We start from the raw sequence: 26,734 nt of genomic DNA, 5'->3' as shown, positions 1-26,734 counted from the left end.
TAGGTGTATATTCTTATATGCTCTTATCACCGGTGCTTCCATGTGTCTTCTCTCTTTGTTCATCAAAAAATTGTTGAGGTCCATAGGAATAATGCTAAAAAACAAAGATTTAACTTTCCTGTTTCTATCCTTAGGATTTTAGAATACCTAGAGTCTGAATGTCCCTCCTCTTCTGAGCTTGTTCATTAGATGGAACCTCTAGGAGCTACTTTTCTAAATCTGCACAATGCACAAAAGAAAATAGCAGAACCAAGCGAAGGAACAAGAAAGAGACAGTGAGTGGAGCCTTCACATGAGGATATGCATATTGATCCTACAGCTGCTATTGCTGATGAAGAAGAAGAAGATGTAGATGTTGCTACTATTGCTAGTCCTTCTGGAGCTTCTCCTTCTTTCCGCTCCATGCTTGAGAGAGTTCTTGAGACGCAGTCGTCAAAGCATATCATAATGGAGACATTCATGATGACACAAGCAGCTCATAGACAGCTTTTGGACTTCTTGATATCTGATGTAGTTGCTTTGAGAGTTGATTTTAGCAAGTATATGAGCTCTTTTCCACCACCTCCACCCTCGGATGATTAAGATGATTGCCTTTGGCAATACATAACAAAAAGGGGGAGTAGTAGTGAGGAGAGTTGTTATACTTAGGGGGAGCTTTTGTTTGAGTTGTTGGAGATGGTGTATGTACTTAGGGGGAGTTTGAGTTTAGTTTGTTTATGCTTATTTTGTTTAGTATGTTTGGTTTTTTTACTTTAGTTATAACTTGTCTCACAAACTTTAATGACATTGATACGTTGTTTATTCTCTTTGGATATCTTGTTTTAGTTTGGATTTGTGAAACCAAGTTATGTTTTATACTTTATTTTCCACACATGCGTTTATGGTTTGCTTTTAGTGTTTCAGGAATTTAAAGGTTAATTCTTTCATGATGCTCCTGTTTATTGTTGCAACTTGTAGATAGTAGATTATGACTGAATTGTAGTAGGGCAATAACTTGTATTGGGTTAGTTCTTGAATTTGAGTAATTCATGTGTATGTATGTTTTGTCATGGATTGCCAAAGGGGGAGATTGTTAGGTTCAAAATATTTAAGATTAAATGTTTAGGTCCTAATTTTATGTATGTTGGCAAATCGATTACAAAAACATGTCTAGTATAAGATATTCATGTCTTAGAATAGTTTTAGACATTGTTCAAGTTAATTCAAGTCAAGATTCAAGAACAGTCAAGTTGTAGAAAGAAGAATTTAGAAATTGCAAGACTTGACTGATTGAGTGTGTTCTTTAATTGATCGAGACACGAATTCTGCAGATTTTAAAGAAGGCCCAAAAACCTGCGAAACGTTTAAGGTTTGAGTCCAAAATTACTAGGTATAAAAGAAAAATCCTAATACATGTTGTCCATGTCTTGTGAGTTACTCCTTTGAGATCTGAGAGGTTCTGTAACCTTCTAACTTGCATTTACTAGAGATTTGATTGATATTAAATGAACTGGTGGAGATAAGTTGCTGCATACAAGATCAACTACTGCTAATGATCTAAATCTGAGTAGGATCTTAAAGTCACAAACTAGAGTGTTTGTGTGCAACAAATTCAAATAGAAGAGTTTGTGAATTCGGAGTTGCGTGTGGTCACGTGAATAAGTACTACAAGAAGTAGCATTAGATTTAGGGAGAAATTTATTGTAAATACTTCCATTCTATTTAGTGAATTTTTTTGTCTTGTGGATTATTTATGTTAAATCCTCTCTAGGTTTTTTATCTTGAAACTTGACGGTTTCATTGGTTTTTCTAGGTCATAATATTGCTTGTCTTCTTTACTATTCTGCTTTATGTGATATTATTGTTATTGTTTAACCTTGATGCTGAAAGTATTTTCTGTAAAATATTTAATGGCAAAACAAATAGATCGTAAGTATTTAAAGGAAACAATTTTTTTGATAAAATCACTCGCATGCTCATTGTTTGTCTCACTTTCTGTTATTTGTTTTGAACAATTGCTAATTTGGCTTTAATCTTTTCCATTACTTTCTATCCAGTTCAAACGTATTGGATGAAAATCTACTTACGATAGGATTAAAAATCCTAGTAGACAACCATAAAAAAAATACTTGCAGTGAAAGCAATAAACACGTGATCAAATCAAAAACTTGCATAATCCTTGTCCAACTCGAAAAGGAGATTGTAAACCGACTTACCTCTGAACCGACTTCTCTTTCTATATATAAGCACACACAAACCTGAAAGCCATCATAAAGAAAAACTAGTGTTTAGTTTGTAGGCGATCAATCTCTTGTGTGTAAACTAAGCAATACAAAATCACAAAAACACAAGGGTCTAGCAGCACCATGGCCAAGAAGAAAGCACCCATGGAGATTAGCGTTGAGATGGACAAGAAAATCTGGCACACGTACGTAGTTAACATTGGTGAAGAATTCATGATAAACACCACATGGGTTGTTCAGGATGAGGAACATCTCAGTTTCTGTATAGGCGAGATACGAGAAATATATGGCAAGAAAACGAATCTTGTTGTTGGCCTGTGTGCTGATACCGGTCATGGCTATGGACGAGGTTTCTGCAACTACAAAGGGATGGCGAAAGATGCTCCATTTCAATTATTGCAGCTATGCGTTGGGAGTCACTGCCTTCTCTATAACCTTGATGATGTTAATTATTCCCGACGCACTTTCACCGGCACCAAGCACAAAGTTCTGAAGGGTTTTCTTTATGATAAATCCACCACTGTGGTTGGTGTTGGGATCAAGGATGTGGCACAGAAGCTTGAAAGAGAGACGGGTGTGATCATAAAGAATCCGGTGAAGCTTCGAAAATTGGCTGAAGCTGAAAAGAGTTTGAAGGGAAAGGATGTCCGTGGGTCCAAATTAGGAGATTTAGCCAAACTGGTATTGGGTGAACAAATGCATTTTGTAAAGCCTAAGAAGACGACATGGTGGAGCGATAAATATGATGAGTATGAGGATCCTCTACTTTCAAACGATGTAATTATGTATGCTACTGTTGAAACTTTCCTTGCCTATGAGATTGGATCCAAGTTGTTGAGATGTTCGTATAGGTAGTAGTGGTCTTTTAGTTACCATGGAGGATTTTAAGCTTAGGATTCTAGTTATGCATGTAATGCAATGAGTATGTATGGAGATATTGAAGGTTTTATGTCCTCTTTTATGAGATTTCATCATTTTATATTGGAATTTTATTTTGAGATATTTTTACCATTGTATGGATAGGTGGAAAAAAAAGGTTATTGCTAAAACATATATTAACAACTATATGTTTCAAACATTTATTAATATAAATAATAGTTCATGAAAATTTCATTGGAAGTGACATTTATTATTATTTACAATGCATTAAAAAACTTATCGAATAAAAACAATATTTGTTAACGCATTTGGAATTGAACTCATTCCCCAATATACTGAGTGCAGTTCTTAATCCAACATCAAAATAAAATTTGCAAAATATGAATTTAATACTTTAAAAAAGTGTTATATCCCTAAACTTAATGTTTGATTGGTATCTACCATAACAATATGTTACAATACCTATCGATAAAACCACAAATCCCTTAATCTCAGACTGTCATTTATTTTATTTTTTTGAAAGGATTGCAAACTATCATTTGATTTGAGAAATTTTGTTAAAATCCATATTTCATAACCCTTAAAGCAAAAGGGCTTGTTGAGATCTCCAACAAGGTCATTTGGTTTCTCTTGCGTAGACTCCATGTGGTGAATTTCCTTAAAATTGTTGGTACAAACACAATGATAATGGAAATAACACAAAGAGAAACTAAACAATACACTGAATATTATTAATTTGAAGAGATGAATTACACAACACTATTTGGACTGAGGCGCGGCACTCGCTCTCTTTGAGGAGATTCAAGCCTTTGGTTGGCTAATCTTTGTAACCGGTGCAAACCTTTTCTGACTTGTCTCCCCCAAGATACAACAGCCCAACAAATGTTGTATGGCTAGAACAGTTTCTGCACAAAGTGTTTAAGCCCAAAGCTCCACTAGAAGAACACCTTTCTTTGACCCAAAATCTCTCAAGTATTTAGGAATATTATTGAATTCACTCTCTCACACAAATACACTTTGCTTTTAACTATTTTCTTCATTCACTCTTGATATGAAATTAGTCCATAGCATAGCCATATATATAGTCTTCCAACCCTTCACATAACCTACATGTTATTTATTAATTTAGAAAACTTCTCTTAATTTATTTAATCTAACTTACATACAAGTAACTCTTTCTTTAATAAATTATAATTCATCTTTATTCATCTTCGATTTTTTTGAGTTTCAACATATTTAATTTAAAATGTACTAACAGTATACAACCATCAACACACAAGAATGGGCCTGAATTTGAGATGGAGAGGTAGAGGAGATTTTATTTTTTAAGGTGTTTCTATTAGGGCAATAGTACTTTAGTGTGTGTAACTATGGTAATCATGGAATATTTTGTGAGTATAATAAATATGTATTCTCTCCTCTCACATAATAGTAAGTCTCACTAATTTATTATGATTCTATTTGAAATTGTATTGTCTATTATTTGAAAGAAAATATAATATATAAAGATTCTAAGGAAGGGTCTAAATATATATTGTAGGGTCATAATTTGGGGCCCAAGCCCAAAATGTATGGAGTTTTGGTCCAATGAGCTCAGTACAATGAATTTGTAGAGAGTGGGTCAAAGAACTGAGTCCTAATGAGTTGGACAACGGCTAGTATCAAATCGTGTGGTAATCAAACACAAACCAAGGATGCTTATATCAATAAACTTTTAGTCCAAGGAGGCTAAATTTGTGTATGATGGATACGCTCAAATATCAGAATGGTTCAAGTTGCTATATTGCTTTTTCTCTCTCCTTTTTGATCCCCTTTCCATGAAGAGTCTTCCACCTTATATATCTTCTTTTGAATCATCTTCACCATCCACTTGTTGATCATTTGAACCCCTACTTGAGTACTTGTCCCATCAACCACCTTCCCCAACTCTCTGTGAGTTACGGTAGCCAAGGTAGCACTGTTCAGAGTTCTTTTCCACATAAATGCAGCCAGTAAAGTAGCTGTTGTGCATTTAATGCGGTGGTGTCAGCCTTCTCTTAGATATTTTTAGGTTTTCTTCCTTCTCGCATTTCCATGAAGCACACCCCTATCATTAAACCTTCTTGGAAGGTCACTTTAATTGCTGGGTTATATATTTTGAACCATATTCATTAAGTCCAAGGAGGATGTACTCCTTGGACAGCCATTCATTTGCTCTCTACTTATGGAAATTGGTCTGAGAATATCTCATAATTATTTGCTTTTCCTCGGACCTATTTGTATCCTTGGGTTAAATCCAAGGCCCAATATACGATCTTGGGCCCTTGCCCCTACAATAGCTCCTCAAAACCTCGGGTTTCTTTTATCCGAGAAGAAAAGTGAGGTTTTGATCTTCTAAGAATTAATACCATTTGATTTTGTTGCTCACACGTTTGGAAGTTCAATTTTCTATGCATTATGATTATCTCTAACATTTCGCAGCCCACGAAGCATCATTAATTGCTCCAGGCAATGTGCTGTCCCCCAGATCCAATGGTGAAGCTCAGATCCAACGGTTAAGACTCTTCCTGGAAATTTGAGCGGGATAACTCCCCCTTATTTCTACTTCCTATATAAGGCCTTGAGGGGACGCGTTCTCTTTTACTTTACCAATCTTCAAGCTCTCTAGTGATCTGCAACACTCCAAATCACAAGACTCTCTAATTTTCAAAGCTTCCAAAACTTTTTTCTTCAAAATTAAAAAAAAAAAAAAAAAAAAAAAACAGAGACAAACACACTCTTTTCCGTAAGTTCTTTTCCTTATATTCTTCCTTTTAATCTTGGCCCTCCTCCTCGGCCTTCTTTCTTTCATTTTAGAAACTTCTTTCTGAGTTATTTCTGTTCATTCAAATGGGTAGATTCAAGTATTTGGTAGGTTCTCCGGCTAGTATGGAGAGTTTTAGGGCTAAGTACCATATCCCCCCAGGAGTAGGCCTAGAATATTATTCCCCAGACCGTGTACTCACGGATAGAAAAGAAGGTGAAGTTGTAATTCCAATGATTGCTTTTATAGAGGGAGGAATAACGCTTCCTATAGGTAGGATAACTAGGGACTACCTGCTCAATCATAGGTTATACCCACACCAATGCGCTTTTAATATGTTTAGAGTCTTAGGATGCATAGATGCGCTAAACGACCAGATAAACCTTGGTCTTACGTGGCACGACGTTGCTTATCTATACGAGTGCCATTCCTTTCCGGGGGGATATTATGATTATCTCTAACATTTTGCAGCCCACGAAGCATCATTAATTGCTCCAGGCGGCGTGCTGTCCCCCAGATCCAATGGTGAAGCTCAGATCCAACGATTAAGACTCTTCCTAGAAATTTAAGCGGGATAACTCCCCCTCATTTCTACTTCCTATATAAGGCCTTGAGGGGACGCGTTCTCTTTTACTTTACCAATCTTCAAGCTCTCTAGTGATCTCTAACACTCCAAATCACAAGACTTTCTAATTTTCAAAGCTTCAAAAACTTTTTTCTTAAAAATTAAAAAAAAAAAAAAAAAAAAACCAGAGACAAACACACTCTTTTCCGTAAGTTCTTTTCCTTATATTCTTCCTTTTAATCTTGGCCCTCCTCCTCATCCTTCTTTCTTTTGTTTTAGAAACTTCTTTTTGAGTTATTTCTGTTCGTTCAAATGGGTAGATTCAAGTATTTGGTAGATTCTCCGGCTAGTATGAAGAGTTTTAGGGCTAAGTACCATATCCCCCTAGGAGTAGGCCTAGAATATTGTTCCCCAAATCGTGTACTCATGGATAGAAAAGAAGGTGAAGTTGTAATTCCGATGATTGCTTTTATAGAGGGAGGAATAACGTTTCCTATGGGTAGGATAACTAGGGACTACCTGCTCAATCATAGGTTATGCCCACACCAATGCGCTCCTAATATGTTTAGTCTTAGGATGCATAGATGCGCTAAATGACCAGATGAACCTCGGTTTTACGTGGCACGACGTTGCTCATCTGTACGAGTGCCATTCCCTTTCGGGGGGATATTACATCAAATCTCGGTTCGACAAGGTGAGATTGATATCCTGCCTCCCTAAGTCCAACAAAGGCATGAAGGACGATTACCTAGTTGTCTCCGGGGGATGGCACGATGGTTTTCACTGCCCAGTTAGGGCAGGAATACCAGGTGGGGTATTCTAGGACCAGGTCTCTCGGCCAAGATCTTAGTTTTCTGAGCTCTCTTTATTCATTTTGATAGTATGTCTCCTTGGATAATGTTCATCGTTGGTTTAACAATGTTTGCCTTCTCGGATGTTTTGTAGATAAAGGGCACGTTTCTCCGAAGCTCAACTTTGTCAACGTCCCCGGGCTCAACTTTTTGCTGAGATCGGAGATATTCGTGAGCGAGGAAAATCAACTACGGGCCACTCACCTTATCTTAGGTTACAAGCCTTTGTTGCGCATCTACCAAGACACAGGCCAAGCGTTGAGAGCAGGTAACCCTTGTCTTGCTCGGATAGACGTTTCCAAGCCAGGGTTCCTCGCGAGACGGGATCTACCTCTCGTGGTATTGCCTGCTCAACCAAACCCTCTACAATTTGCAATACCGCTTCAACAAGTTCCACTTGCAGCCGTGCCAGCAGTGGAAGGGATAGCCTCTTCCTCACACTTGTCACTTAAGGAGGAGATAGACAAATTTCAATTTGCCGAGGAGGAGAGAACTCCTGAAAGGCCTGTGGAGATTTTGGACTTCGAGACTGAGTCCGACATGCTTTCTATAGCTCATCAGCCAGGGCAGACTGCTGCTTTTGTTGAAACAAGCTCTAAGGAAGCAGAGATCATGGACCTGAAGAAGAGGTTGAGCTTAAGGGGTCTGATCGCTAACAGGGGTAAGGGAGCAACTCCCCCTGAAGCTCCTAAGACCCAAACCTCTGCCAACCTTCCTCTTCCCCCTCCTCCTCCTGTCGACCAAGGCCCGTGTGTCAATCCTAACCCGAAGAAGAAAAGACCACCTCAGGAGTTGGAAGAGGGGGAGATGCCTCCTCAGAGGGGTGCGAAGTAAGAAAAAACAAAATACCCTCGAGACAAGAGGTCGAAGTCTGTAGAGAGCCGAGATGACGTTGAGATACGCCGTTAGTAGTGCACGTGGGCTCCTGTGATTAAGATGGACGGGGCCTCTATTCCCTATAATTCCACGATAAGGGAGTCCAGTAGGGGGCATTCCATGTACTTGGCCCAGGCCTTAAAGCAGCCCCTCCTCCTCCCAAAGGATATGGATGCCCCTAGGCAGATGAGGCAGCCTGACCTGTTTATGTCTCTCAAAAGAGATCTCGCGATGGTGAGTACAGTTTCATTGGCATTTCAACTTATTTCCCTTTTCCATTCATATATATTCTTTATGTGTAATCCTCTTGTTGCTTTGTGCAGGTCACTTAACAAGTCTTTGTGGCCGAAGAATGCGTCAGGAGCGCCCACAATAAATTTGAGGCCAAGTTTAATTTCCGGCGTGAGGTGGAGAAGGCACTCGGGTCCACCAAGAAGGATAAGACTTAGCTGGTCGAAAAGCTCAAAACCTTCGAGCACGAACATCAAAGTGCCTTGGCAGGGCTTAAGATCGCCTAGGCTCAGGCTGAGGACCAGCGCAAGCTTCTCTTCATCACGGAGCTGAATCTAGCCACAGAGAAGGCTATGGTTTTGAGCCTGAAGGCTGAGCTGGAAAAGGCTAAGGTAGAGGCCTAGGTGGTCAAGGAAGCTGCTCAGGCTGTAGAGATAGCAGCCTATAAGCGGGGGATGCTCGAGACAGAGCAGAGGTTGGCTAAAGAGATTGCCGAAGTGTGCAGGGACTACTGCATTGCGACCTGGAATGAGGCTCTCAACAGTGCAGGGGTTTTGGCAGACTTTAAGTTGAGGAGGGCAAAGAGAGTATATTTTCTAGAACACATCAGAGAGATCCCAATTGACCCTTCCTCAGCTGCTTTGCCCTTACCTTCTCTTGAGCTGGTTCCTAGTGCTCAAGACCTTACTGTTGACGTTGGGACCTCTACTGGAGCAGGTATGGGTAAAGGGGGCCTTCCTTCAACCAGTGATGCCTCGTCCGAGGATACCCTCACCATTAGGGACGTGATCTCTCAGGCTAAGGTAGCCGAAAAGCCTAAAGATGGGGATGCTCAGTCCAAGATTGCCACTAACAAGGAGGATCCCCATCCAAAGGAAAAGTAGTTGTAGGATTTTACTTTTCTTATTTTCTCTTCCCGAGATTTTGTAGCTTGTAATATATTTTTGAAATTAATGAATGAACCTTTCCTTTTATTCTTTGAATCTTTATTTTTGCGTTTATCATTATTATTGCAAACGAGTTTAATAATGCATTTAGCAATAGAGAGTTGCTTATACACTTATAACGTGGATTGATCCTCATGCAATGAGTATTGAATTTGGAGGAGATAAGTAATATACCTTGTACCTCGAGTTCTGTTTAACATTTATAAAAGTGCTCTTGTGTGTTAAAAGTGGTTAATTTCCCCTAAGCCTATGGTTCGAGGATCCATGTTGGACTCAGGTTTTGTTTAATACCTGAAGAGATGAATGAAGTAGTTAATTTCCCCTAAGTCTGTGGTCCGAGGATCCTTGCAGGACTTAGGTTCTGTTTAATACATGAAGAGATGTCTGAAATAGTTAATTTCCCTTAAGTCTGTGGTTCGAGGAGCCATGCAGGACTTAGGTTCTGCTTAATACTTGAAGAGATGTCCGAAGTAGTTAATTTCCACCAAGGCTGTGGTCCGAAGAGCCATGCAGGACTTAGGTTCTGTTTAAATACTTGGTTAAGTGACAAAAGTAATTAATTTTCCCTAAACCTGTGGTCCGGGGAGTCATGCAGGACTTATGTTCTGTTTAATACTTGAAGCGATGTTCGAAGAAGTTAATTTCCCCTAAGCTAGTGGTTTGAGGAGCCATGCAGGAATTAGGTTCTGTTTAATACATGAAGAGATGTCTGAAGTAGTTAATTTCTCCTAAACCTGTGGTCCGAAGAGTCATGCAGGACTTAGGTTCTGTTTAAATACTTGGCTAGGTGACAAAAGTAATTAATTTCCCTTAAACCTATGGTTCGGGGAGCCATGCAAGACTTAAATTCTGTTTAATACTTGAGTAAATTGATAGATAAGAGGCATGAGGCCTTTATACAACAAAAGAACTTATTGACAAAGGAAATTTTTATTAATAATAGTACATTTTCAGGTTGTTTACATTTCAAGATCATGGTATTACATGCTCATCTAAATCTTCTAGAAAATATGCCCCAATACCAGCCACTGAGGTAATGCGATATGGTCCTTCCCAATTCGGTCCCAGCTTCCCCCGTGCTGGATTTTTAGCATTGCCCAGAACTTTCCTCAACACTAAGTCCTCAGGCACTAGTGGCCTTAGCTTTACTTTGGCATCATAACCTTGCTTAAGTTTGTGTTGGTAGTATACTAGTTGGACCATCATTGCTTCTCGGATAGAATAAGCTGGTTTTTAGTGTTGGAAAACCCGTTTCTAGAGGAATAACAACCTCGGCTCCGAAAGTCATCGAGAAAGGGGTCTCCCTAGTTGACTTGCGGGGTGTGGTTCGATACGTCCACAGGACATGTGGCAGTTCTTCCACCCACCTTCTTTTCGCGTCATCTAACCTCTTCTTAAGTCCATTCACTATAACCTTGTTAACAGTCTTAGCTTGCCCATTCCCTTGAGGGTAGGCTGGGGTAGAATATCTATTCACAATTCCCAATTTGCAACATTTCCTCCTGAAGGCTTTACTATCGAATTGAAAACCATTGTCCGAGATGAGGGAGTGAGGGACCCCAAACCGGGTAACAATGTTTTTCCAGATGAACTTTTTGACGTCCAAATATCTGATATACGCTAGAGGTTCGACTTCAACCCATTTGGTAAAGTAGTTAGTGCCGATGAGCAAATACCTTTTGTTCCCTGCTGCCTTAGGAAATGGGCCGACAATATCCAAGCCCTACTAAGCGAAAGGCCAAGGGCTGGACAGCGAATTGAGGATCCCTCCTGGTTGATGTATGTTTGGCACAAACCTCTGACACTAGTCACACTTCTTTATGTATTTGTGTGCTTCCTTCTGCATGTTTGGCCACCAATAGCCTTGGGTGATGGCCCTATGAGATAAGGATTTGCCTCTTATATGGCTTTCACAAATTCCCTCGTGTAATTCCTCCAGGATTAGTTCTGAGGCCTCAGGGTGTACTCAGAGCAAGTATGGTCCAGAAAAAGAGCGTTTATACAGCTTTTGGTCCTCGAATAGCCAGAACCGAGAAGCGTTCCTTTGTATCTTGTCAGCTTCGGTCTTCTCTTCGAGCAAGATGTCTTCTTTCAGAAACAGTACCAAAGGGTCCATCCAGCTATGTCCCACTCTAACGTGGTGGACATGGATTACTTCTCTCTTCGTCACTGAGGGTTTGTATAAATCTTCCACAAGGATGACCCGGGGTAGACTTTGAGCCGAGGAGGTGGCAAGCGTGGCCAAGGAGTCGGCATGTGTGTTTCCACTTCTAGGGATGTGCAGTAAGCTAAAAGAATTGAAGCGTGATCGCAGGCACTTAGCTTGGTCTAAGTATTCTTGCATTCTTTCGTTTCTTGCTTCTAACTCCCCATTTACTTGGCCAACGACCAGTCTTGAGTCCGAGAATATGTTTATTGCTTTTTCACCCAGTTTCTGTACCATGGACATTCCCTCCAACAGGGCTTCATATTCAGCCTCATTATTCGTGGCTGAGAAGCCCAGTTTTAGTGATTTCTCGACAATAATCCTTTCGGGGGAAATCAGAACTAGCCCATTCCGGAGCCTTTTTGGTTCGCTATGCCATCAACATATACTTTCCAGCATGTGGGCCCTTGTCGAGAGATTGCACCAACTGATTTTTCATCCATGACTTATGCCCCTGCTTCTTCTTCTAGCTAGGGTTTAGCAAATTCAGCCACCAGATCTGCGAGGACTTAGCCCTTGACGGAGGTACGAGGCATGTACTTGATGTCAAAAGCCCCTAGAATCATGCCCCACTTAGCAACTCTCCTTGTATAATCAACACTCCGAAGAATGGACCTGAGCGGGAGCTGAGTTAGAACGATGACTATGTGTGCCTGGAAGTAATGGGGGAGCTTTCGTGTAGCTTGAACCACCACTAGGATTGCCTTTTCTAGTGGTAGATAGAAGAGCTCTGCTTCATGCAATGATTTGCTCACGTAATAGACTGGTCGTTGTACACCATTGTCCATTCATATCAGCACTGGGCTTACTGCATGAGGGGCCACAGTGATGTAGGCGAACAAGACTTCATCGGCCTCAAGACTGGACATGATTGGTGGCCGAGATAGATATTCTTTAAGTTGTTGGAAGGCCAAAGCACATTCTTCTGTTCATTCAAATCTCTTCCATTTATGCAACAAGAGAAAGAAAGGTCTACACCTGTCTGCCGACCGAGAAATAAAACGGTTTAAAGTAGCAATCATGTCAGTAAGCTTTTGGACCTCCTTGGGATTTTAAGGTGGCTGGAAGTTGTTGACAGCCCTGATTTGATCGGGACTGACCTCGATTTCCCTGTGGGTCACCATATAGCCCAAGAATTTTCCTGACCCTACTCCAAATGAACATTTGGACGCGTTGAGACGCAGCTTGTGTTTCCTCAAAATTTCAAAGATGTCCTCGGAGGTCTCTTGATAACGCCTTAAAATGTATACTTGTTATATATTTATATGGGCGTTATCTCCTTATTACTATGCTTAATTTGTATAATTAACCCATGATTTGCATTAGTACCTATTATTTATCTTTACATAATTTCTTGAATAAGATGCTATTCATTGTGTGTAATTTTCTACTTTCAGGAAATCATGTGAGAAAGATGAGTTTACAGGAATTTGGGAGAGAATGGAGGCCAAACTAGAATTAAAGTGGCGCTAAAGGACCATGCTTAAATATCTAAGGAGGTGCAGCTGGAGTGCTTGGATCGTCTACCATGATTGGAAGCTTCAAATAAGGAAAGAAATCAAAGAAGCAGAATCTGAAAAGGAAAAATCTGATTTGAACACTGATCAGTATTTTAGGCGTATCTCTCTCCTAAAAAATCCAATTGACACAAGGCTAGATGTGTTGGAACCGTGACTTAAATATCTACAACTTTCCAGTTTTGAGTTTTCCAAAATTATCAATTTTTGAAAGCCGAAATTAACTCACAAGTTACCGCTATAAACCTGGACGGAAATTAAAATAGTAAATGTTTTATTTTCTTTGGACACTTAGACATTAGGGTTTTGAAGGGACGCTGGAGAACGAATTTTAGAGAGAAAACTTTGTATTTTTCTTTCTCTAATGACAGCCTAAACTCTTTGCTAGGGCTAGGGGTTATGTTTCTTCTATACGGTATGAATATTCAATGTGATTCTTTCTAGGATTTTATCTACAACATATTTGATTGTTCAATTAGATTTCTTTTGATGTATTAGTTCTTCCATGCTTTCAGTAAGTTCAATCATGTTTTTCTTATTGTTTAGATGAATTTCTAATAGTTTCAAATAGAAATAAGGTTTTAAAGTGAATGGATTTTTCTGAAAACTTTTCTAACCGCATTATCAATCGAGGTTATCATGCGTTCTAAAATTGTCTTAGTTCAACCAAATCATAAGTTTTTAATTGTATAAGAACAATCAATTATGAAATAGATATTTTCTTAGATCACAAAAAATTTCATATCGATATAAGGAAACACCCCGATGCCCTAGTATTTACATTATTGATTAAAATCAGTTTTTATTATTATTCTTGTTAACAATCACCAAGCAAAAGTATTTTTCTTCTTCACTCAAATTGTTATTTAATTATATTGTCTTTGAATTTACCCTGCTCCTTGTGGTTCGACCTCGGTAATCCGAGAAATATATTGCTACGATCTCCTGCACTTGGGAGTGAGCAAGCATCTCTCACGTGTTCGGATACCACCTTACTCTTTACCACCATGTCATCTATATAGGCTTCAGTGCTCTTTCCCAACTACGACTCAAACATTCCGGTCATCATTCTCTGGTAGGTGGACCCTGCGTTTTTCAAGTTGAAAGGCATCACCTTATAATGGTAGTTTCCAATGAGAGTAACAAAAAATGTCTTTTCTTGGTCGTTTGCGGCTAGTGGTATTTGATGATATCCTTGAAAGGCATCCAAGAAGCTCATCCGAGGATGGCCCGAGGTTGCGTCTACCAACTGATCTATCCGAGGCATAGGGAATAGATCTTTTGGGTAGGCTTTATTCAGATCCGTGAAGTCTACACAAACTCGCTATTTCCCGCTCTTCTTCTTTACCACTACAGCGTTAGCTAATCACTCAGGATAAAAAAACTTTCTTGATAGCCCCTACTTTTTTAAGCTTCATCACTTCATCCCTAACAGCGTTGGCATGCTCCTTCAACGGGCACCGAGGTGGTTGCTTCTTGGGAGTAACTGATGGGTTAACATTTAGGTGGTGGCAAATGAAGCTCGGATCAACCCCTGGTCCCTTACAGGCATCCCACGCAAACACGTCTGCATTTTCTCTAAGAAATCCAATCAGTTCTTCTTTCTCTTAGAGAGGTAGTTCCGAGCCAACTTGAAAGAACTTTTTCGGATCAACACCAATGGCTACCTTTTCTAGATCTTCGCATTTTACCTCATCGGCTGATTCATTATCGGGCAATGCTGGGGTGGTTGATTGCTATAAGCCTTTCCAATAGAGGTCGAGGGCTCAGCATTGGGTTGGTGTGAGATGGCGGCCATCATGCACCGCCTGGCCATGATCTGATTCCCCACAATATCTTTAACCTGGCCTTCTGACGGGTATTTCACCTTTTGGTGTAGTGTAGAAGAGACAGCCCCTAGGGCATAAAGCCAAGGTCTAGCCACAATAGCTGTGTAGAGTGAATAAGCGTCAACTACAATGAAATCCACCTCCACCACATCCGAACCAGTCTGTATGGGCAGTCTGATCTAGCCCCTTGGAGTAACGGTCTTTCCCTTGAAACTTACCAGAGGGGAATTGGACGCCGTTAGGTCTTCGGGTTTTAAGTTCAGCCCCCTGTACAGGTCGGGGTACATTACTTCCATAGTACTACCCTGATCTACTAGCACTCTCTTCACATCAAATCCCCCAATCCTGAGTGTGACTACCAGAGCATCGTCGTGGGGTTGGATGGTTCCGATCTTATCTTCGTCTGAGAATCCCAGCATAGGTGAGTCTCACTTCTTGGCCTTTTTGGACTCCCGATCATCATACTCGGTGGGGAGACGAGCCACAGACATTACTCTGGAAGGACAAGAGTCGGTCCTTCCCAGAGCAGTAAGAATAACATTTATCGTGCCTATGGGTGGTCTTAAGTATGTATCTTTTCGGGTCTCAGGGTTCGCCTGTCCTTGTTGACCACTAGAGTGATGTGGGAGGTGCCTTAATTTTCCCTCAGACTAGTTGGTCCAAGTGGTTCCTCAAGTTCCTACAATCCTTGGTGGTGTGCCTCGGTTTTTGGTGATATTGGCAGTACAGGTTTTGGTTATGCTTCATAGGGTCCCCTGTCATCTTATTCGGCCATTTAAAGAATGACTCGTTCTTGATCTTCTCCAGAACCTGATATACCGGATCTCAGAACACAGCATGAATTGCCTGCACGTCGACAGATCTAGATTGCCTTGCAAAGTCTCCCCTTGGTCGGTTGTTGTTGTTAAATCGGTCTGACTTGAAGTCCCTCATCTCTTGAGGGACAACCTTAGCTTTACCTTTTCCTAACTGCTGGTCTTCTTCAACCCTTTTATACTTGTCGATCCGGTCCATGAGTTGGCACAGGCTGGTGACAAGCTTTCTTATTAGGGATTTTCTTAAACCATGCTCAGTCGAGAGGCCGCTCTTGAAGTTGCTGATGGCGACGTTATCATAATTACCCTTTATCTCATTATACATCTCCTAGTACCTGTTCGAATAGGCTTTTAGGGTCTCCCCTTCTCGCATAGACAAAGACAGAAGGGAATCCAAGGGCCGAGGAACCCTGCTACTCATGATGAAGCGAGAGCCAAAGGCCTGGGTCAGCTGTTTAAAGGAATCTATAGAATTTGGCCTAGGCCATCAAACCACCTATTGAAGGCCAAAATTTCACAAGAAAGCCCATTCCATGAAAAGTAAAGAAGGCCCAATTCAAGTAGCAAGAAGAATCAACATTAAGGCCTTATTTATGTTCAAATTTCCAGCAAAAAGGTCATTAAAAAGTCCAGCAAAATTCAGTAAAAGAACTGGGCCGGGATACCCAGAGGCTGCCAGAGGCCCGGGATCCTCAGGTAACGTAGGACAGCTACTATAGGATTGAGACAACTCAAGAAAGGTACCACGAAATACAAGAAATGAAGAACAGAGATGTCCTTCTCAAGTACCCACTGGTGCAGCAAAGAATCAGAAAGTATAAAGCAAACATTCATGAACAAAGGAGCTGTATCACAAGGAACTAAGAATGAGAAAATCATACGTAGAAGCGACTGGAAGAGAACTTTCAACCCAGCAGTAAAAGATTCCAACTATTTGGGAATAATGACAGCAAGGAAATACAACCGACAGTTGAGTCTGAAAAGTGAGAAATCTTGAAGGAAGAGAGATTGAAGGCTAGTTGCCCAAGGACACCCCAGAATGGAAAGTCAGCAAGTGACTTTTAAAGAAACAGCAATAAAATATGAAAACTATGAGAAAAAAGGGAAGAGACCAGCCCTTGAGCAACTGTCACAGCACGAGCTCTGAGGGGCAAAAGAGAGAAATCACAAGTACCATAGAGCCCTAGAAAACACACTATAAAAGAAAGAGAAAACCCATGTTGAAAAGGGGGAGGATTTTCAGTAGGAAGAATATCATAACAGAGCCATGAGAACTCTGTAAAATTTAAGAAAAACAAAGGAACGTCTCCATGTATCCCAGAAACAGCCACTATAGCACATATTTGTCTCTCGGTATCCCAAAAACAGCCACTATAGCACATACTTGGATTCAAAAGGATTCAAACTTTGCAAGTCTTAGAGGCTTGAATAGCCATCAAAATCTGTAATTTTTGAGCTTATTTGAACCTTGTATCACGTCTTAGTGAGCACATTTGTAATCCACAATTAAGAAAAATAATGAAATATCTCATATTGATTTGAGAATTTCTAACAATTACTTTGCATATTTCTTTATTATATTATCTTCCTTTACTGCTTCTTGCTGCTCAATACATATATTCTTGTTTGTAAAGCTGAGTCTTTTGCCCAAGTAAAGCCACTCAGACTTGAGTTCCAAATCCCACAAGTCTTGTGCAAAAGCACTAAGTCTGTGAGAATTGGGGCCAGGATCCTCGTGGCTGAATCATTCTCATAAAATTCATTTACATATATGTATATGTATTAATATATATATATATATATATATATCCTAATCTAAGAAACTTACAATTATTTGAAGATATGTGCCTTGTATAGTTGTTCTTATGTAGGACCTATAGAGGTAAAAGGAAAGGACAAAACTCCATTGCATAACAAGCATGGAGAAAGATTGTATAGTGCAGAGAACTAGAGATTCTGGGTTCTTACAGGCCTAATACGCCCCGGGATTCCACAACAGTACGCCCCGGGATCCCACGACAGTACGTCCCGGGATCCCACGACAGTACGCCGGGGGTACCAAGTGAAGGAATTCTTTAAAATGTTTATACGATAAAAGATAAGCCTTAAATATTCTATTTCAATCTCTTTCTCATTGTGAATATTATGAACATCTATTTTACTTATTTTATAAGAGTAAAGGGTCATTTTATGATACTAAAACACTTATAATGGTATTTTATTGCTTAGGAGGAATCGCATTTTTGCCTTGAGGAGATTTATGTGACTTGCGCACAACTTGGTTTGTAATCAGCCCCCATTTAGCTGCAGTGAACCAAGCCCAGTCCACCAAAATACAACTATTTGGCCCAGGATCCTTGGGCCTGTGTGCTAAAGAAAAAAGCACTCTCACACCACCTCATCGCCATCGGTCCCAAGCTGGATGAAAATACTTTGCACATCAAAGCCTCATCTTTGGAATGGACAGCCATCTTCTGGTTAAACTGGCTTACGTGCTCTACGGGGTCCGTTCGACCGTTGTACATAGTGAAAGTAGGTTGATGGAATTGCCGAGGAAGCTTAGCCTCTTCTATCTTGCGTGTGAAGGGTGACTTGGAGATTCGGTCCAGGCCTTGCTCATGGCATTGTTCACTAGGCTTTTATAGGACGTACTTTTATGGTTGCGTTTATGGTGGTGCTCTTCCTCATAAGAAAAGGTCTCACATGGTGGAGTTCTTGACCTTTGCCTATAACTGTTGTCGCCTTCATCACTAGTACTTGAATTGGAGGGGGAACGCTTACATTGCGTACGACGTAGTTTTTTCTTTAAGTTATTAATCTCCTGTTGTAGGGCTTTGTTATCATCTTGCTTTTGGGATACGTGACTTCTCACCCTAAAATGGCTTTTGCTTGTATGGGTAGTACGTACACTACCCTCTTGATGTTTGTCCTAATCTCTTTCCCGTTCAAGTTTAAGAAAGTTGTCTTGCCGTTAGGAACCTACAGGCTCTGTTTGGTGTGGACCTGCTTGGTGTGGACCTGATCCCACCATGTTTAACCATTGCACTCGTTGAGGCACAAGCTCTCCCCACAGAAGGCGCCAATTGTAAGGTCACAATTTAAGGCTCAAGCCCAAAATGTATGGAGTCTTGGTCCAATAAGCCCAGTACAATGAATTTGTAGAAAGTGGGTCAAAGAACTGAGTCCTAATGAGTTGGACAACGACTAGTATCAAATCGTGTGGTAATCAAACACAAACCAAGGATGCTTATATCAAAAAAACTTTCAGTCTGAGGAGGCTAAATCTATGTGTTGAAGGCCAAAATTTCACAAGAAAGCCCATTCCATGAAAAGTAAAGAAGGCCCAATTCAAGCAGCAAGAAGAATCAACATTAAGGCCCTATTTATGTTTAGATTTCCAGCAAAAAGGTCATTAAAAAGTCCAGCAAAATCCAGTGAAAGAACTGGGCCGGGATACCCAGAGGCTGCCAGAGGCCTGGGATCCTTAGGAAATGCAGCACAGCTACTGTGGGATTGAGACAATTCAAGAAGGGTACCACGAAATACAAGAAATGAAGAACAAAGATGTCATTCTCAAGTACCCAGTGGTGCAGCAAAGAATCAGAAAGTATAAAGCAAACATTCATGAACAAAGGAGTTGTACCACAAGAAAATCATAAGTAGAAGCAACTGGAGGGGAACTTTCAACCCAGCAATAAAAGATTCCAGCTATTTGGGAATAATGACAGCAAGGAAATAACACCGACAGCTAAGTCTGAAAAATGAGAAACCTTGAAAGAAGAGAGATTGAAGGCTAATTGCCAAGGACGCCTCGGAATGGAAAGTCAGCAAGTGACTTTTAGAGAAACAGCAATAAAAGATGAAAACTATGAGAAAAAAGGGAAGAGACCAGCCCTTGGGCAACTGTCACAGCACGAGCTCTGAGGGGCAAAAGAGAGAAATCACTAGTACCATGGAGCCCTAGAAAACACACTATAAAAGGAAGAGAAGACCCATGTTGAAAATGGGGGATTTTTCAGTAGGAAGAATATCATAACAGAGCTATTAGAACTCTGTAAAATTTAAAAAAAACAGAGGAATGTCTCCCGGTATCCCAGAAACAGCCACTATAGCACATACTTGGATTCAAAAGGATTCAAACTTTGCAAGTCTTAGAGGCTTGGATAGCCATCAAAGTCTGTAATTTTTGAGCTTATTTGAACCTTGTATCACGTCTTAGTGAGCACATTTGTAATCCACAATCAAGAAAAATAATGAAATATCTCATATTGATTTGAGGATTTCTAACAATTACTTTGCATATTTCTTTATTATATTATCTTCTTTTACTGCTTCTTGTTGCTCAATGCATATATTCTTGCTTGTAAAACTGAGTCCTTGCCCAAGCAAAGCCACTCAGACTTGAGTTCCAAATCCCACAAGTCTTGTGCAAAAGCACTAAGTCTGTGAGAATTGGGGCCAGGATCCTCGTGGCTGAATCATTCTCATGAAATTCATTTACATATATGTATATGTATTAATATATATATATATATATATATATATCCTAATATAAGAAACTAACAATTATTTGAAGATATGTGCATTGTATAGTTGTTCTTGTGTAGGACCTATAGAGGTAAAAGGAAAGGACAAAACTCCATTCCATAACAAGCATGGAGAAAGATTGTATAGTGCAGAGAACCAGAGATTCTGGATTCTTACAGGCCTAATACGCCCTGGGATCCCACGACAGTATGTCCCGGGATCCCACGACAGTACGCCCGGGGTACCAAGTAAAGGAATTCTTTAAAATGTTTATATGATAAAAGATAAGCCTTAAATATTCTATTTCAATCTCTTTCTCATTGTGAATATTATGAACATCTATTTTACTTATTTTGTAAGAGTAAAGGGTCATTTTATGATACTAAAACATTTATAATGGTATTTTATTGCTTAGGAGGAATCGCATTTTTGCCTTGAGGAGATTTATATGACTTGCGCACAACTTGGTTCGTAATCAGCCCCCATTTAGCTGCGATGAACCAAGCCCAATCCACCAAACTACAACTATTTGGCCTAGGATTCTTGGGTTTGTGTGCTAAAGAAAAAAAAGCACTCTCACATTTTGGCGACTCCACTGGGGACTGGGAAAAAGGAGAGGGAAAAAAGCAGTCCCTTCGCAAGCATGGCTCCAAAGCTAGGAAACACTTAGAGGAAGGAAAGTTCCTCTTGGTGCGTTCAACATCAAGATACTAAAAGTGTGGGTTCCTCCAACGAACGTTCTACCGAGAGACTCTATATGGAATTTTGGGGAACTTCCCAACACAAGATAAGTTTTATGCATCATTATTTTCTCCATTTTATATTTTGAACATAATGAATTGAAATCTATGGTTTTCAAATGGATAGCTTTCACTATGTTGCATGAAAGCAAAAGCATTGCATTGTTTAGTAATAGAAGTGGACACTTGTTCTACACAATATAGAATCATAGATAAGTTTGGTTGTCATGCTCATCCTCCAACTAAATGGACCTCATTTTAAAGATATTCATAAAAGATAACTGCCCAGCTAAATTAATTAGTTTTGAAAAATAATAAATAAATAATTTTTTCATGTTTTAAAAAAATATATATTTTGGCTTGGATAATTCCTTTGCTCCACAAGGACTTGGAATCTCTAGTAGCCAAGCCCTTAGCTCAGCTCAACTTCTTCTTCAACCTTGTGTTGGAGGTGGGGTAATGCAATATTGTTTTATTTCAGCTTATTGGTGGTTGAGACCATGTTGCTAAATGGTTTTGACATTGATCAAAAGTTCACAATGTTTTGAGCATGGCATGGGATTGGCTGCTAATGACTCCACACCCTGAGCAATAGAAAGGGTAGGAAGGAGTGATGAGAAGAAAGCTGGTCAGTTTGATTAGCATTTATGCAGTCAGTTTAATCCTAAACTTTGAAGTCCAAAATTTGAAGATGCTTGTTAAATGAGGTATTGGTGGTGTGAAACTACTTTGTACCATTGGTCTCCAAAGGCAACTCACTGGTTTCATAAAAACTTAACTAATACTAAAGGTGTTTTGAGAGTACAGCCAACCTATAGAGTACAACCAAAAGGTTGAAAAATAAATATTGAACTCAGCTAGAAGAAGCAAAATCTTTTTTCTCATGAGGATTCTACTCTTTACAAAAAAGGGGTAAGAGGGGTCATGTAATAATATTTTAACAATCAGAACATTGTCTCATTATTAAAAAAAAAAAAAAATAGAGATTGATGAAATGAAGATTGTATGAGCTACATAATAGAGAAATGGCCCCAAATTTGGGGGCTAATGTATTCTTTCTTTTAAAAAACATTCATGATATTGTTTCATTTGTTTAAAAAGAAAAAGAAGAAAGAGAAGTAAGTGAATCAAAGAGATTTGATGAAATGTAAATTACATAGCAAAGCAATTTCCTCACGTTGTGGGGCTAAATAATTTTGCAGCAACTTGATAATAATATCATATGGTGCAAGTTAATAAAATGGACAAGTTCCTTGGCTCCACCCACGGGTTTAGCAAAATGGAGTAGTTCCATGATCCCAGCAAAGCCTTGGAGATCCTTGATCCCAGCAAGGCTGAGTACATCCTTAATTCCAGCAAAGTCTAGGAGATCCTTGACTCCAGGAAAGCAAAGCCTGGGAGATCCTTGATCCCAACAAAGTTGAGGAAATCCTTTATTCCAACAGGGCTGAGTACATTCTTAATTCCAACAAAGTCTAAGAGATCATTGACTCCAGGAAAGCAAAGCTTGGGAGATCCTTGATCCCAACAAAGCTGAGGAGATCCTTGATCCCAACAAGGCTAAAGAGATCCTTAATCCCAACAAAGCTAAGGAGATCCTTTATTCCAGCAAGGTTGAGTACATCCTTAATTCCAGCAAAGTCTAGGAGATCCTTGACTCCAGGAAAGCAAAGCCTGGGAGATCCTTGATCCCAAAAAAGCTGAGGAGATCCTTTATTCCAGCAAGACTGAGTACATTCTTAATTCCAACAAAGTCTAAGAGATCCTTGACTCCAGGAAAGCAAAGCCTGGGAAATCCTTGATCCCAGCAAAGCCTAAGAAATCCTTGGTCCCAATAAATCTGAGGAGATCCTTTATTCCAGCAAGGCTGAGTACATCCTTAATTCCAGCAAAGTCTAAGAGATCCTTGACTCCAAGAAAGCAAAGCCTGGGAGATCCTTGATCCCAACAAAGCTGAGGAGATCCTTGATCCCAACAAAGCTAAAGAGATCCTTTATTCCAGCAAGGCTGAGTACATCCTTAATTCCAGCAAAGTCTAGGAGATCCTTAACTCCATGAAAGCAAAGCCTGGGAGATCCTTGATCCCAACAAAGCTGAGGAGATCCTTGATCCCAACAAAGCCGAGGAGATCCTTTATTCCAGCAAGGCTGAGTACATCCTTAATTCCAGGAAAGTCTAAGAGATCCTTAACTCCAGGAAAGTAAAGCCTGGGAGATCCTTGATCCCAACAAAGTTGAGGAGATCCTTAATTCCAACAAGGCTATGTACACCCTCAATTTCAGCAAAGCCTAAAAGATCGTTAGTTCTAGCAAAGGAGAAGTATTTCCACGAATCCAGCAAAGTAAAATGGTTGTGAAAAAAAAAAATGGAGGCATCCGGAAAATGGATAGAAGTTCCATAATAGCATCAAGAAAAGGTGGATCAAGCATGATTCAACAACCGCCTCATGTCTTGGGGGCTAAAGCCTATTATGCAGTGGACCTTAAATATATTTTGAAGAAAATCAATAGAAACACTATATTGCAAGTCAGCAGCAAAATCAACATTATTGAAAGCTCAACAACTATATAGTGCATCTATCATTTCTTACAGCTCAATAATTGGGCTCACCTATGGAAATAACAGGATTTGGAGGAGATACAGAGACCACTAGAGGACACCTACAACTAGCTCTAAAGGCCAACCATGACATCACAACTATTGCCTAATCCTCTTAATGTACCACTAGTACGTGAAAGAGGGATTGAATGGGAAGCCCACAAAAGTCGTTGCCAATCTTAGTCCTTTCATCCAGCACAAAGTAAACTTTGTGGAAAATATACTTTATGGTGAATCAGCTCCAACTGGAGAATATCCCATTGTTAGGATCCTGGAGGGCTCCCATCTCTAGGATCCCGGGGGGCTCCCATCCTAGAAGAAAGAAGCAATATCCATTATTTGAGGGATCCCTTGGACAGAAAAAGACAGAAGGAGGAAGGTTAATATACTGCTTATGAAGGTCCTGGAGAAACTTACGAATATGGAAAGGAAGACATAAATCCTACCAAAGGAAAAACTAGAAGAGTGAACTTGGGGGCTGACCCAAGGAACCCGGGGCCCATCCTAATCAGTAGTCAGTTATCAGTACAAAAAAAAAGAAAAAGAAAAAAAAAGAGCAACTGGTGGAGCTATTAAATATATATATATATATATATATATATATGAAGATTTATTGGCGTGAACTCCTTCAAACTAAATAAGGCCCATCTAAAGGATAAATTTCCTTTGCCTAACATCGATCTCCTCATAGATCCAACTAAGGCAACAACAATATCAACCATGAAGAGGCATACCACGATCAGGGAACTCAAGAGCTTCTTAGAAAGAGTTTCTTACATTAGGAAGTTCACACCAAGACCAACCTTGGTCATTAGTGGACTATCCAAACTGTTGAAAAAGGGGAATGTTTTCATATGGGGAGTTGAGCAACCAAATGTCTTTCATAAAACTTCAACAGATCATGAGTCATTTGCCTACCATATAGGTACTAGTCCATGGCAAAATCACTATTGTTGTACCTGAGATCTTGATCCCAAGCATACAAAGCATTGAAGGACACTGAAATGAGGTATCCCAACATAAAATGGGCGTGTATGGCAGTCATGCATCTCAACAATTGAATCATTACTTTTCATCCCACCAAATCCTATTGGTGACAGGCTCTCATCCAATAAAAGCCCTCCTCAATCAACTCTTGCAATCTTGAAGAGTAGCTCGATGGTTAATATTAATTTCCCAATACAACATAGGTCTGAAGGATCCCCAAAACTATCAAGAGCTAAGCTGTAACAAACTCACTGACCCAGTTCCCCAAAGAAGAGAAATACCTATTAAATGAGAAGATCTCTAAAAAAGTAGTAGCAGTAGAGATCCTTGTAAAGAAATAGACTATGAGGTTTGTGAAGACAGCCTTCAACGAGCATGCCTAGAGGAAGCCATCCTTTTCCAGGATCCCCGTAAGAAGATCCCCCACTTGAAGAAAACACCATGACAGAATCACCTTGGTGGAGCTCCTAGCCATCAGTCCACCAATGAGAGCAACCTTAGATGACACATAAAAGAAGATTATTTCCATAAAGGATTTGTTCACAGCTAAGAGAGGATATTTTAGAAGATCTTCGGAGAAGAAAACAAATCCTCAACCCTTTAAAGAAAAGAAAAGAAATCAGTTCAATGAGCCCACTTGAAAACGAGGGGCTATGAAGGAACTTTTTCTGAAGATAGAAAAATTCAATGGTCATGAACAAATTTTCCAAGTGGCATGGCCTAGGACTTGGGAAAGGGAAAATTTTCCATGTACCTAGCCCAGTACTTGATCAAAACAGAAATTTTCCAAGTGGCATGGCCTAGGACTTGGGAAAGGGCAAATTTTCCATGTACCTAGCCCAGGACTTGATCAAAAAAAGAAATTTTCAAAGTAGCATGGCCTAGGACTTGGGAAAAGGCAAATTTTCCATGTACCTAGCCCAGGACTTGAGCAAAATGGAAATTTTCCAAGTGACATGGCCTGGGACTTGGGAAAAGGCAAATTTTCCATGTACTTAGCCCAGGACTTGAGCAAAACAGAAATTTTCCAAGTGGCATGGCCTAGGACTTGGGAAAAAGCAAATTTTCCATGTACCTAGCCTAGGACTTGAGCAAAACAGAATTTTTTCCAAGTGACATGGCTTAGGACTCGTGAAAGGAAAAATTTTCCATGTACCTAGCCCAGGACTTGACCAAAACAGATTTTTCCAAGTAACATGGCCTAGGACTTGGTAAGAGCAAATTTTCCATGTACCAGGCCCAAGACTTGGCCTAGAACAATTTTTCTAAATACATGGCCTAGAAATTGGCCAAAAGCAAAAGTTTCCAAGTACGACCAAGAAAATGGTCAAAAGCAAAAGTTTATAGGTACAAGCCATAGCACATCCTAGCAAAGGATGCAAATTGTAAGTAAGGCCCAACGAGGGGTACAAAGAGAAAGAGCCTTGAATGGGTATGAAAACCCAAAAGTGGGTGTATAAAGTCCACAAGATTGACCTCCTTGAAAGGAATTGGTTAAAGGGAGCCTAAGGAAGCAAGGAAGGCATAACTTAACAAAAATTCTAAGAGTATATCACTTAAAGCCGCACAAGCATGGATACTTTTGCAAGTCTCTATACAAAGAGATTAGTCAATGACATTGCAAACCAGCTAGCGACATTTCCCTCCTCCTACAAGGTGCAAACTCACCAAAGGCCTGGAGGTACTTCGACTCGACAAAAGAAAGGTACCCTTTCGGTAAGCCCACTCATTAATACCATGTTTGAATATATCAAAAAACTGCAAAATGTTGTGCAAGAGGTATCACCCATGCACTAATATTTTATTCATATAGATTAAAATGAAAATTCTAAAATTTTGGTCTTCTTACTTGACCAATTATCAAAAATCAAATTTGGAATTCTTGTGTGGTTGAAATCCTCACATGGTTTCATATACATGAAATAATTTTTATTGCTATATCTTATTTGGCAATTGGCTTTTCCAGTGCATACATTGGGGGCTAAGACAAGATTAAAAATTTTCCTTAGATATATCTTTCACTTGATGAAAATTAAGAAGTCTAGTGCAAACTTTACTGTACATAAGTTTAGCCACTGTTATTTTCTTTGGCTTATGAACTATATGGTATATAGCAATTCAAACAACAATATAATTGGTGGCATGGTATGTGAATAATTTTG

At 39.8% G+C, this 26,734-nt stretch overlaps 2 protein-coding genes across 2 annotated transcripts; one reads left to right on the top strand and one right to left on the bottom strand.

Moving 5' to 3' along the window:
- The first annotated feature begins 2,345 nt into the window (after window positions 1-2,345).
- LOC115984993 lies at window positions 2,346-3,077 on the top strand. Its single transcript, XM_031107969.1, has one exon. The coding sequence runs from the start codon at window positions 2,346-2,348 to the stop codon at window positions 3,075-3,077; it is 732 nt and encodes a 243-aa protein (XP_030963829.1).
- Window positions 3,078-14,446: 11,369 nt separating this feature from the next.
- Window positions 14,447-15,324, bottom strand: LOC115984992. Its single transcript, XM_031107968.1, has 3 exons — window positions 15,124-15,324; window positions 14,768-15,066; window positions 14,447-14,654 (listed from the first exon to the last, which is right to left on the bottom strand). Exons 1-3 carry the CDS (start codon window positions 15,322-15,324, stop codon window positions 14,447-14,449), a joined length of 708 nt encoding a protein of 235 aa, XP_030963828.1.
- Between the last annotated feature and the right edge of the window lie 11,410 nt (window positions 15,325-26,734).

Source organism: Quercus lobata, chromosome 4 (assembly GCF_001633185.2).
Source record: "Quercus lobata isolate SW786 chromosome 4, ValleyOak3.0 Primary Assembly, whole genome shotgun sequence".
NCBI classification, from domain to species: Eukaryota; Viridiplantae; Streptophyta; class Magnoliopsida; order Fagales; family Fagaceae; genus Quercus; species Quercus lobata.
Note: the sequence above shows the minus strand (reverse complement) of the source record. Positions and strands in the feature narration are given on the sequence as shown.